We start from the raw sequence: 13,399 nt of genomic DNA, 5'->3' as shown, positions 1-13,399 counted from the left end.
CAACTATATGCAATATATATAGAACCTCCCCAAATGCATCCTAGGGAAAGTATGTTGTGCATAGAAACAAAACCTATGCAAAATTCTAGATAAAAACAAACCATTTCTCACATACATTATCCAAGTGTGTGACACATACTTCTTATTGTGAATCAAACAATAGAAGCTGTAAGCATCTAATACTTGCATTTTTAACTTCAAAGAATAGTTACCAAACTTTCAACCTCAAAGAATTGAGTTACCAAATTAAAAAGGCTAGTAAGGATTCTTCTACAGAAACCCTGCCCAAATACATTCATTCACCATTTTCAAGATAGACTCAGAATAGAGTTCAGGATAAGATAAAGAATAGATGAACATTGTAAAACCAACTGGTCTTTTGCCATTGTTAGGTTTTTTCCTATTAAATATAAAGATTACAGTACTGCAGTATTGATGATACCCATAGTATTCAGGATGAAAAACCAAAACAAATGGCTTTCCTTCTTCATGTTTTTCTCATAATTATTTATTAAAATAATACTGGTAGCTATAAATAATTGATTTTTAAAGTCAGAATTGTTCTTCATAAATTATAATAACAGGAGAAAATTGAATTCATATTGTATTCTTCATTACAGTTGTATTAAATTACTGCTTTAAAACAACTGGCTCTTATTTAGCATTATTTGGGTCATTTGATTTTTTAAAACTCACTTGTTATTTAACAGACAAGAACATACAGTGGTGTGAGGATGTAATTAACCTCTCCCTGTAATAAAAGTCCAATAGGACAATTTCTAAATTTCTGTTTCTGAAGTAAAAAATTCCCCAGTGCTTTTCATCTTTTGGATCATGAGCTATTTATAAAGTTGAAGATGAAATGGTAAAATGAAATGGTACATCTGTAAGATTATCTGCTCAAAGCAACTTTATCAGGCGAGACAAGTCTTCAGTGTCACCAGAGGAAGGTACAGTACTAGACCAGAGAAAATTCCAAGGGATGATGTGCACTGGAGTACTTAAGTCATTACGGTGAGAAGAGTTTTCAGTTCAAATTCTGATACCTATAAGGAGCAGGATCAGTCTCTCATTCAAATAATGTCATGGATATTGCCTCTTCATTGCCAAATTGCAAAATATCTGCGTTTTGGCATTTTGTACAAAAATGACCAAATGGTTGACAGAGGTTTTCCATGCCAGGCTGTCAATCTTGAGCTACCACCATCCTCTTATGAATAATACAAGATGTTCTACTACAAAGTACTAGAAACCAAGTATTCCATTTCTAGCCAAACTTTATATTCCTGTTCAAGTACAATATTCTCAATTTGATAAGTGAGCATGATCTATTTTTCATACAAAGAAATTGCAACCTAGAGGAACTGATTGACTAGAATGTCACAGTAAACAAGCAATGCTCACTACAGATGACATACCTGGAAATGTTAGAGAGACCAGCAGAATACTGCTAAGATGGAAATACATGTGTCTTGAACAGGAAAAGATATGAGAAGTCTTGCTCGTATATTTAAGCAGCTGTATTTGCCCCTTCCAGCCCCACTCATTAATTTCAGTTAATTCTATAGCATTCTGAACCTGTCAGGTACCAATCAGATGAGTATTTTATGTTAAAGAGGCATTTACTCCTTTGGATGTTGCTTGAAGAATAATTCCATTGGGTAGGTCCTTTCTGAGGCCACCAAAATACTAAGCTGAAGGAACTCAGAGGTAACACAAGGGTTTTGTCTTGATTATTACTGCCATGTCCTTTTGCTATTCCCTTTTCTTCTTCTAAAATATATTTTTTAAAGTTGTTCCTTTCTCGTGGTAATACTTTGCAAACCTTCTAGTTTTATCCAATTTAAGAAAGGTGGGATCTACTGTAGGGATTTCAATGAAGTCTAATGCAGCCCTACTAAGGTAATTTTAAAAGCTCCTCCTTCCCAGGAACCTTGTTAGCCAGAGGACTATTGAAAATACTCTGTAGGGAACAGACATAGGGCTCACACTGCAAGCTGCTACCTCTCATATCCCAAACCCTGCTATTAAAGACCACTGTTCGCTTATTTGTAGTCCACTTCCAGGCACTTTGTCTTCCAGACAGTCCATCAGGAAGCAGCAAAACAGTTCCCTTTGTTCCCATGAGGCTCTCAGTTCACCACCAACACATTCTCCTGCATCGGGCTTCTGTGAATGAAACAAGACAGCTATTAAACTCTATTCTCCTTCCAGTAAAGAACACAACATTCATCCAGATCCCCAGCATTGTTTGTACTTCAGGGTTCTAAGGTGAATTACTACATGGCTTGAAAGAATGTTGTATTTGTTGGGAAAAGCACAGTGCATTGCAACCCAAATTACCCAGCCCTCAATTGATAGGAACAAAGGCAGACACAGTACCTATCTTACAGACCCTACCGTTCACAGCAGCAGAAAATAGAACACGAAGAGCTGTTCTCCTTGCGAAACATGCCAGATTCGGGGCTGTCTTTGCATTCAGCTATATAGGCATGGAGCGGAGTGACAGATGCTTCCCCCTCACACTGATGCTGAAAAGAGAAACAAGTTATTGTCACTGGGGGGCTAAGCTGTGGCCTTGTGAGTTAGTACAGATAAGAAACAAAATAATGGATACGAGCTCTATATGGTAAGGTCTGAAAGCACTGTACCCTTTAAGCTGCGCATCTGCGCGGGCGTGCACCCCCAAACAACTTCCCGTGTAGCCCTTTCTAAGGCTGCGCAATGGGAGGCACCGCTCGCCCCCACCCACCGCGGAGGTGCCAGTGCCAGTGCCGAGCCTCCCTGCCCTCCCTGCAGCTCTTCCTCTTGTCTCTCAAAATCATCCACACATACCATGATAGGCTGTCTTCCTAGGCATCACCTTATTAATGCAGTTAGGACATTTCTATAGGTATTCATACCATCCCTCTCATTGAGGTAGTAAAGTTAGAAAAGGAATAAAATGTATTTGGCTTACTTATTTGTGATAAAAGAAGCCTACAAGATGCCTTTGGAGAATTCAGAGCAAAGCTGTTTAATTCCATCTTGTATATAGGACTAGCAAAGTGTGCAATGTCTCAGAAGTTATAGACTCTAAGATTGTCAGCTGGAAAGCTGATGGCCCAGGTTTGAGACCCAAGCATCACACATGGGGTAAGCTCCCATTACTTGCCAGAGCCTACCCAGTAATTTTATTTTACATACTTTTTTTTATTTTTTTTCTCCAGAATAAAATAAAAAACAATACATAATTTTCAACACAAAATCAAACTTATTATCAAATATATACAAATTTTTTCTTTTACTTTTAGTCAAAAGAACTCTACAAACATATAATATCTTACTATCATAAATAACATAAACCTCTTAAAACATAGCTTTTCTCCATCCAATATTAAAACATTACAATAACCTATACATTAATTGCTGTTCATGAAATTCACATTATATTTTGATCTTACAAATCTATTGAGCTAATTGTTCCAAAAAACCAATTGTCTAATACCTAGTAGCTGAATAAGTTATATGTAAAATAAATCTTCATATTACAACAAAAAATCTAGAAAGCCATAATCCTACATGTCTAATAAACTGATTGTTCTAATAACCAATTATATATTATGTAATAATAAAAATAGATTATATATAAAATAAATTTGCATATTGCAACTAAAAAACTAAGTAATTTTTAAAAATAATTTGAATATGTTTAAGCTAATTTATTCCAGAAATAATGTTATATGTTATATCAATACATAGTACTACCACCATTGCTCATCTTCTCCATCTGGGTTATAATATTTAAAACTCAATCCTCTTATCTCAATTTTACCAACAATGCCTTATTATTAAAGCATCAAAACTTCAATGACTCTCTATCCATTCATAAAATTTTCCCCAAATTCTATAGTAATCAGAGTCTTGTTTATCTTTGAGTTTCAGAGTCAATCTATTCAACTCTGCACATTCCATAATTTTCCTCAAAACTTACCTTTCAGTTGGAATTCTATTCAATTTCCAATTTTGTGCATGAGCAATCCTCACAGCTGTTACTATATGTATAATTAAATATATTTCTTCTTTATTAAAACCTTCCGGTAAAATACCCAAAAAGTATATTTCTGGTTTTAATTCAATAGTCTTTCTCAGAATTTTCTGTATCCAGTGTTGAATCTGTGTCCAATATTTTCGAGCTTCTGAGCAAGTCTACCACATATGATTGAAGGAGCTACATTCCCACCATTTCATCAACAAACCTTTAAGAATTTTAGTTAACCTCTCTGGTGACATATGCGATCTATAAAACATCTTATATATATATTATTTAAATGCAGTTGACATTGTCATTTTATAATTCCACTCCCATAATTGCTGCTAACTATCTATATCAATTGTAGCCTATATTTTTCATCCATTTTATTTATTTTATTTATTTATTTATTGGATTTGTATGCCGCCCCTCCCCTTATCATCGTGTCCTTCACCTGTTCAAAGTCTAATGCAATAGATAAGAAATACTTATAATTTTTTTTAATCAAAGTGTCCTCTTGGCCAAAAATGATCTGGTCTAACTCAGTTTTTTAAGATCTTTATCTACCTTTGAAGGTTGAAGGTATATAAACCAGTCTATTTTTATACCTTGCTTTTCTATCTCTTGAAACGACTGTAACTTCAATTACTGTGTCAATATACCAGTCTAGTCTGTTGGGGTGTATAAAAACTTATATTGTTGAAATCCAAAATGGAACTTTTGAATAACATTTCTCTTTCAACTTTTCTAAGAGAAAGAGCCTGCCTAGCAATATAACAGCATGAAAATGTGAGTAGATAAATAGGTACCACTTTGGTAGGAAAATATTCTGTGCACCATGGTGTATAGTCATGCTGGCCATGACTATGGAAATGAGAACACTGGCTCACTTGGCTAGGAAATGGAGATGAGCACCATTCCCTAGAGCTGGACATGACTGGATAGAGAAAATCTTTACCTTTTCTTTTATATAGGATTGACAACTTCTAACAAAACTAACCTTGATGGTCTCATAGGACCCAGTGATAAGAGCAATGAAGAGGCTGAGCACCATATAGATGAAAAGGCTGATGAAGGTGTACAGGTACAATTGGCTGAAAAGCCATACTAAGTAGCTGCTCTGCTGCATGCTGGCAAATGTCACAAACATGTCATCCCCATTGATGAGAGAGAACAGACATTCAGACACCATTGAGAGAGAGCGGAACTAAAACCAAAAGAATAGACAAAGATCTATAAGGGACACCCAAAATCTGGACACCACAATCCAGCAAAAGCAAAACAAGCACATAAAAGCGATGCCTGCAATTGTGATATGTTACAGGCAGAATAACATCTGCCCGCAAAAATTTCCTTCTCTTTTTACTCCTGTGAAGCTGCCAAAACTGCTTTGGGAAATGCACTGGGGTAGAAGGGGGAGGAACACATTAAAGATCCATCTGTAGCTCAAAGGCTTCAGAAACGTTGATCCTTTTATAGCTTCTGTCTTCAAAATAAAAACTTCTAAGGAACATACATGTCATTGTTTGATTTGCATCACAAAAGCACTTTAATCAATGGTTCACATCTGTCTCTTCTGTTGGTACTTGGTATTTCCTCCTACCTTGACGTGATAGGGACCTAGGACTATCCATCCACAGAAGCAGTAGCCCAGGTAGATCACTGCCACACAGCAACAGAAGCGGATGACATTGGGAAAAGCAACTCTCATGGTAACAATAAGAATCTAGAAGACATGAAAAAAAAGCAGTCTAAGATTAGGTTTTGGAACTTTTAATCAAGTCAGATGTGACAAAAACTGAGGCTGTAACAGCCCTAGAAACATGGCTGAGGCAGGATTTGATCCTAGGAGCAGATTTTATACTTTGAGGAGCCCAACATTATTTTTTTAAGGAACTCTGGGATTTGCTTCTTATGTTCTTTGCTGGCTCTTTCTTTGCCACTACTAATCTGGGGGATGCATTGGAAAAAAGAAAAATATGTTCCACTTACATTGTATTTTTGAAAGAAACTCAGGTATCGCATGACCCCAACCCAGACCAAGAGTGTGGAGGTACCCAGAAGGATGCCACAGACATCATAGTCAGCAAAGTTCTGCAAGCAAAGAACAGTTTATGCAGAGATACTCTACCAGTAGTAATCAGAGCAGGCTATTCACAGCTCCAAATCTGAAATGTTCTAAGCACTGAAGGCCATAACCTGCTTACCTTGGACTCTATTCCAATTTTCATTATTGTGCCAGACACTGTAAGGATATCGCTCACCACTAGCAAAATGTACCAGCCATTAAGAAACTCCATGCGATCAGAGAGACAGATATTTTGGCTATAGCGTTGCTTAAAGAACCGGCTGAACTCCTGTATGAAGGAAAGAACCATTATGAACAGGTAGCCTATCCTCAAACAAAAAATCTGACTGCCTGTAATCCTGCCTTTCTGCACTGCTCTATCTCCTTCTCCTATATCAAGGCAAGAGGGCAAGGTGAATACAATTAAGTTTGAAAGATGATTAGCTTAGTTTCAAAGACTTGGGACTTGTCAAATTATTCATCTCCCTTAAGCAAGGACCAGAAGAAAGACTAATTCATTATTTGAACAATTTTCTTTCAAATTTTCTTATGCTAATCACTCAGTAACCTATAAAGCCCTACATGGCATAGGACCAGATTATCTCCGAGACCGCCTTCTGCTGCACGAATCCCAGCGACCGGTGAGGTCCCACAGAGTTGGTCTCCTTAGGGTCCCGTTGACCAAACAATGTTGGCTGGCGGGACCTAGTGGAAGTGCCTTCTCTGTGGGGGGCCCGGCCCTCTGGAATCAGTTCCCCCCAGAGATTTGTACTGCCCCCACCCTCCTTGCCTTCCAAAAAAGTCTTCGGAGAGGGGCGGCATACAAATCCAAATAATAAATAATAAATAAATAAATAAATAAACTCAACTTTGCTGCCAGGCCTGGGGTTCCTTAGACCTTCCCCCCTGACCGCTGAATGCTTAGTTTGACTGCTGAATGAATGATATTGATAGTTTTTAATTAGAATTTTAAGATTGTTTTTAAGGTATAATTGGATTGTTATTATTGTTTCCTGTTTTTTCTGTACATGCTGTGAGCCGCCCCGAGTCCTCGGAGAGGGGCGGCATATAAATCCACTTCAGATCACAGAGAAGGAGAGGAAGGTAGTGCTGTTTACTTTTTGCATTTGCATTTTTTGAATTCAAGGAAAAGGGGCATTTATAACTGGCTGTTACAGACAATTTTATTAGCAGTTTGTTTTCAAACACAGACCAATCAGATTAGGCTGGGGCAGGATTAGACTGGGAAGTATAAAAGGCAGGAAAAAGCCATTTTAATTTGCACTTCAGATCACAGAGAAGGAGAGGAAGGTAGTGCTGTTTACTTTTTGCATTTGCATTTTTTGAATTCAAGGAGAAGGGGCATTTATAACTGGCTGTTACAGACAATTTTATTAGCAGTTTGTTTTCAAACACAGACCAATCAGATTAGGCTGGGGCAGGATTAGACTGGGAAGTATAAAAGGCAGGAAAAAGCCATTTTAATTTGCACTTCAGATCACAAAGAAGGAGAGGAAGGTAGTGCTGTTTACTTTTTGCATTTGCATTTTTTGAATTCAAGGAGAAGGGGCATTTATAACTGGCTGTTACAGACAATTTTATTAGCAGTTTGTTTTCAAACACAGACCAATCAGATTAGGCTGGGGCAGGATTAGACTGGGAAGTATAAAAGGCAGGAAAAAGCCATTTTAATTTGCACTTCAGATCACAAAGAAGGAGAGGAAGGTAGTGCTGTTTACTTTTTGCATTTGCATTTTTTGAATTCAAGGAGAAGGGGCATTTATAACTGGCTGTTACAGACAATTTTATTAGCAGTTTGTTTTCAAACTACCCCCCTGACTGATTTGTTTAACCAATCGTTGTTAACAGGAGAAGTTCCTGAGGATTGGAGAATGGCCAGTGTTGTGCCTATTCACAAGAAGGGCAGTAGAGAAGAAGCTGGTAACTACAGGCCAGTTAGCTTGACATCAGTTGTAGTTAAAATGATGGAGACTCTACTCAAAAAGAGGATAAATCAGCACCTAAAAAACAATAACTTATTGGACCCAAATCAGCATGGCTTTACTGAAGGCAAATCATGTCAGACTAATCTCATTGATTTCTTTGACTATGTCACAAAGGTGTTGGGTGAAGGTGGTGCCGTGGATATTGCCTACCTGGACTTCAGCAAAGCCTTTGATACGGTTCCACATAAAGAGCTGATAGATAAATTAGTGAAGATTGGACTTAATCCCTGGATAGTTCAATGGATTTGCAGCTGGTTGAAGCGTAGACATCAGAGAGTTATTGTTAATGGCGAGTATTCTGAGCAGAGTCAGGTTACAAGCGGTGTGCCACAAGGGTCTGTTCTGGGTCCTATCCTTTTTAATATATTTGTGAGTGACATAGAGAAAGGTTTGGTAGGGAAGGTTTGCCTATTTGCCGATGACTCTAAAGTGTGCAATAGGGTTGATATTCCTGGAGGCGTCTGTAATATGGTAAATGATTTAGCTTTACTAGATAAATGGTCTAAGCAATGGAAACTGCAGTTTAATGTTTCCAAATGTAAAATAATGCACTTGGGGAAAAGGAATCCTCAATCTGAGTATTGTATTGGCAGTTCTGTGTTGGCAAATACTTCAAAAGAAAAGGATTTAGGGGTAGTGATTTCTGACAGTCTCAAAATGGGTGAACAGTGCAGTCAGGCGGTAGGGAAAGCAAGTAGGATGCTTGGCTGCATAGCTAGAGGTATAACAAGCAGGAAGAGGGAGATTATGATCCCACTATATAGAATGCTGGTGAGACCACATTTGGAATACTGTGTTCAGTTCTGGAGACCTCACCTACAAAAAGATATTGACAAAATTGAACGGGTCCAAAGACGGGCTACAAGAATGGTGGAAGGTCTTAAGCATAAAACATATCAGGAAAGACTTAATGAACTCAATCTGTATAGTCTGGAGGACAGAAGGAAAAGGGGGGACATGATCGAAACATTTAAATATATTAAAGGGTTAAATAAGGTCCAGGAGGGAAGTGTTTTTAATAGGAAAGTGAACACAAGAACAAGGGGACACAATCTGAAGTTAGTTGGGGGAAAGACCAAAAGCAACATGAGAAAATATTATTTTACTGAAAGAGTAGTAGATCCTTGGAACAAACTTCCAGCAGACGTGGTAGATAAATCCACAGTAACTGAATTTAAACATGCCTGGGATAAACATATATCCATCCTAAGATAAAATACAGAAAATAGTATAAGGGCAGACTAGATGGACCATGAGGTCTTTTTCTGCCGTCAGACTTCTATGTTTCTATGTTTCTATGTAAATCTAAATCCAAATCTAACACCTAGGGGAAAAAATAGTCAACCAAAAATATTCCTGGAAAAAATTAAAGATGACAGTGAAAACTCAATGTTGAAGAAAGGAGTGCACAAAACAAGATGTTTCAGTTTCACTTGAAGTATTCCAGTACTGATTTGGACTTATAAGAAATGTCTGAGCCTGAAATAGTTCAAATTCAAATACAATATTTTTCGGACTATGACATGCACCAGGGTATAAGATGCACCAAGATTTTGAAGAGGAAAACAAGAAAAAAATAGGATTTGTCCTCCTTGCATCTGTTTATTGCCATCCCCAGTTCCCAGGAGCACTCTGCAAGCCTCCCAAACCCTCTGCACATCCCGTTTTTGCCAAATACGGGCCCATTTTTGCCTTCCTGAACCCTCCATGCGTCCTGTTTTTGCCCTCCCCAGCTCCCAGGAGCACTCTGCAGGCCTCCTAAGCCCTCTGCATGTCCACTGTTGTAAATTTGGTTATCCATATGATTGAATCAATTTTACCATCTTTTTGTGGCAATTGTTAAGTGATTATTAATGAATCAATTGTTTGCTATGGGCCAGTTTTGCTGAAAACTGGAAGTAAATGCTGTTTTAAAGGGATGCTGCAAAGATCCATAAATGAGGACTGGTTGCGAGAGCCCAATTAGCAGTCATGAGACTGTGGAGATAGCCATCATAACTTTGAATCCAGGGATAGTAAGTGATCAGTCATAAATCAAGGACTAATATGGGCAAACCTTTTATCTTCTACTTTGAAAATCTTTTCCCTCTTTTGCAAATAACTTCTCCTTCCTAAATTACGTTCATTTCTGGCTGGATCTGGTCACTTTGTAAATGTTAATGTAATTCTCAAATTCTATTTCTGCATTTCAAAAATTAAGGGCGGGAGCAGAGGAAGAAGAGGAAATGCTGAAGTGATGTACCTCTTGAAAAAGCACACCAGGGACAAACGAGATCAGAAAGAACCACAACCAGGACACTAGACTCTAGTTATATGTTGAGTATTTATAGGAAACATTTCAAAATATACAAGCAATTTCATTGTGTATTATTGTGTATTGGAATAAATAAATAAATAACTACATAAATAACTACATAAATAACTACATTAATAAATAAATAAATTAATTAATTAATTAAAAATTATATATATATACTTTAGGAAAAGTGTCAGCTCCTCCTCCCATCTTTATGGAAATTTTGAATTTTTGCATCTGTTCAGCACAAAAAGGGTCCTGCTCAAGGGTGGGTTCCAATTTTTTTTTTACTACCACTCTGTAGGCATACTTATTTTGTGGACATGGCTTGATGGTCGTGTGACAGTCGGTGTGGATTCATAGTCATGTAATTGGGTAGAAGTGGTTTGGCAGTCATGTGACCGGGTAGGAGTGGCTTTGCGGTCATATGACTGGGTGGGTGGGTGTTGCTAGGTGATCATGTGACTGGGTGGGTGTCACTCACATAAAGAGTTAGGGTTAGGGTGCCTGGCCTCCTTGTTTCAAATGCCTGAATGAGATACAATTTCACTGTCTTTTAACTACTACTGAACATCCAAAATATACTATTTAATCCTATGTATATATGCCATATATGTACATACATATTACACACAGGCACACAGAAAGATACATTATCTATGATATATATTGTATGTGTATGTACAGAGAGAGAGAGAGAGAGATCGAGAGATCGCTCTTCTAAAACTATACACATTCAATCTCACTTACTGCATTTAGAAAAACTCATCCAGTCACTTTCTGCCACACATTTAACCATAACGTCTGTACATTAGAACAATCCGCATTCCTTCAGATGTTCTTCCCTAGCTTTCATATGATTGCTAGAGCCAGGAAATGTCATGGATTGAGTAAAATGTGGTGAAACTCACTTAACAATGCTCTTGCTTAGCGATCAAAATTTTGGGCTCAATTGTGGTCATGTCAAGGATTATCTCTGCCTTCCTCTGCATAGCAGCCTTGCCCTAGTAATTTTGTCTGGCAATTTTCCTCTCAGTTAGAGGCAGCAAAATAATCCAGACAATGTAAAATTTTCTGCTGCAACACGGGATTGGACTAGGTTATCACCAAGATATCATACAGCTGTAAATTGCTGTGGTGTTTCAAAGTGTCTTCTGAAGCCATGTCTAGTGACAGGGTTTATCTATTTATTTATTCGATTTTTATGCCACCCTTCTCCTTAGACTCAGGGCGGCTTGCAACATATTAGCAGTAGCACTTTTTAACAGAGCCAGCCTATTGCCCCCACAATCCGGGTCCTCATTTTACCCACCTCGGAAGGATGGAAGGCTGAGTTAACCTTGAGCCAGTGGTGAGATTTGAACCACTAACCTGCAGATCTAGTCAGCTTCAGTGACCTGCAGTATAGCACTCTACCTGCTGTGCCACCTTCCTCTTCTTCCTTTCTCTGTCTCTCTCTCTGTCTCTGTCTCTCTCTTTCTCTCCTCTCCCTTCCTTCCTTTTTTCTTTCTTTCTCTTTCTTTCTTGTCTCTCTCTTTCCCTCCCTCTTTCTTTCTCTCTTTTTCTTCTCTCCCTGTCTCTCTCTCACACACACATACTTCCTCTTCCTTCCTTCCTTTCTCTCTCTCTCTCACACACATACACACCTCTCTTCCCCACTTCCCTCCCTCTGTGTGTGTGTGTTTCCATTCATTCCACAAAGGACTGTTCTTGAGCAAAAAACAGTAAGACAACTCCACCAGCATTCTCTGCCCCATCCCAAGCCATCCCCTGCATTTTCCTGCAGCAAATTAGAGTCTGGAGCAGGTCTCTCCAAAATCTCTCTAGCTCTCTGGTCAGGTGAGGTGGGGAGGGAAGGGAAGGGGAAAGAGGTGTTTTGACCAGATCTGGAATGGAGTCCCGTTCTCTCTCTCTCTCTCTCCACCGCCCTCTCCTTGCAGAAAAGGAAAAGTTTGAAAATGAGCTAAAAGAAAGTGAAAAGTATCTCCTTCTCTAGTCAAGGCAAGGCTGGAGGTTGCTTTAGCTATGCTGGAGAATTCTGGAAGTTAAAATCCACAAGCCTTAAAGTTGCCAAGTTTGAAGACCTCTGCTTTAGTATGATCTGCCACTGAGACAGGAGTCCTGATCGCTTTAATACTGGAGAGATTGCTGGAAGAAAGAACGTTGAGCTTCTGTGCACCAACTGTGTCTCTTTTCATTCTGCCTTGGGCAGCCAGAGACGTGGGCAGGGGTGTTAGTCGGTGATAGAAACAAAGAGGGAAGAGCTTGAAATTTGTGCTAGCTACAGTAGAAATCTGTGCTAACTACCATGCTCAGAAGCATGGAGCAATTTTGCATATTGTTACAAATCTTTCTCCGTTCTTTCCTCTTTCTTTCTCTTCTCTCTCTCACCTTCCTTCCCTCTTTCTTTCTTTCTCAGTCTCTTTTTCTGTCCTTTTTTTCTTCTCTCACACACACTCTCTCACTTCCCCCCTCTCTCACACACACACACAAATGGCAGAGACCGGCACTCAGGCCATGCAGAGCTGTTGTTCCAGGGGAGCAGCTTCTCCTGTCCTTCCCAGAGAGCGCTTCTGCTGATGGGCTGCTCCCCTACAAAGCCTTTCAGTGAGGCTCAGTGTTTGGCTTTTGAGGCTGGCCTGGCTTCCTTCGCCACCTCGGGGCTGCTTCCCCCCTCCCCTATGTTACTGTCCTAAGAGGCTGATCGGAGCATGCTGTCCTCCGTCCCAGGCACTGGAAACAGAGCCCTTGCCATCTCTCCAAGCCAGAAGAAGCAGTTAAGGGCAGAGACCACTACCTCCCCAGCACAAGCAAGAAAATAAAGCTCCTTTCCTCAAGCAGTATGGGGTGGAGTTTAAAGCTAACCCAGAAGAGGAGGTGGCCTGATGCTTGCTGCTGTCGCTGGTTGGGGAGAAGCAGCTTGGTGGAGCATCCGGGCTCTGTCTCTCCTTCCTTAGAACAGCGTTTCCCAACCGGTGTGCCGCGGCACACTAGTGTGCCGCGAGACATCGTCAGGT

At 39.3% G+C, this 13,399-nt stretch overlaps 1 protein-coding gene across 4 annotated transcripts in view; it reads right to left on the bottom strand.

Annotated features, from left to right (window-relative positions):
* Positions 1-490: 490 nt before the first annotated feature.
* Positions 491-13,399, bottom strand: part of MCOLN1 (mucolipin TRP cation channel 1) — a 110,207-nt gene continuing 97,298 nt past the window's right edge. For 2 of the 4 annotated variants that reach the window (XM_070741747.1, XM_070741746.1), the window contains 6 exons: positions 6,220-6,369; positions 6,005-6,106; positions 5,616-5,738; positions 5,013-5,219; positions 2,401-2,531; positions 491-2,169 (listed from right to left, as the gene is read on the bottom strand). In XM_070741747.1, coding sequence (XP_070597848.1) covers positions 2,133-2,169; positions 2,401-2,531; positions 5,013-5,219; positions 5,616-5,738; positions 6,005-6,106; positions 6,220-6,369 — 750 coding nt within the window. In that variant the 3' untranslated portion in view covers positions 491-2,132. The remainder of the gene's footprint in view (positions 2,170-2,400; positions 2,532-5,012; positions 5,220-5,615; positions 5,739-6,004; positions 6,107-6,219; positions 6,370-13,399) is intronic. The other 2 variants (XM_070741749.1, XM_070741750.1) reach the window with 1 other exon arrangement.

The sequence above is a fragment of the Erythrolamprus reginae genome, chromosome 2, assembly GCF_031021105.1.
Source record: "Erythrolamprus reginae isolate rEryReg1 chromosome 2, rEryReg1.hap1, whole genome shotgun sequence".
In the NCBI taxonomy this organism is placed as follows: Eukaryota; Metazoa; Chordata; class Lepidosauria; order Squamata; family Dipsadidae; genus Erythrolamprus; species Erythrolamprus reginae.
Note: the sequence above shows the minus strand (reverse complement) of the source record. Positions and strands in the feature narration are given on the sequence as shown.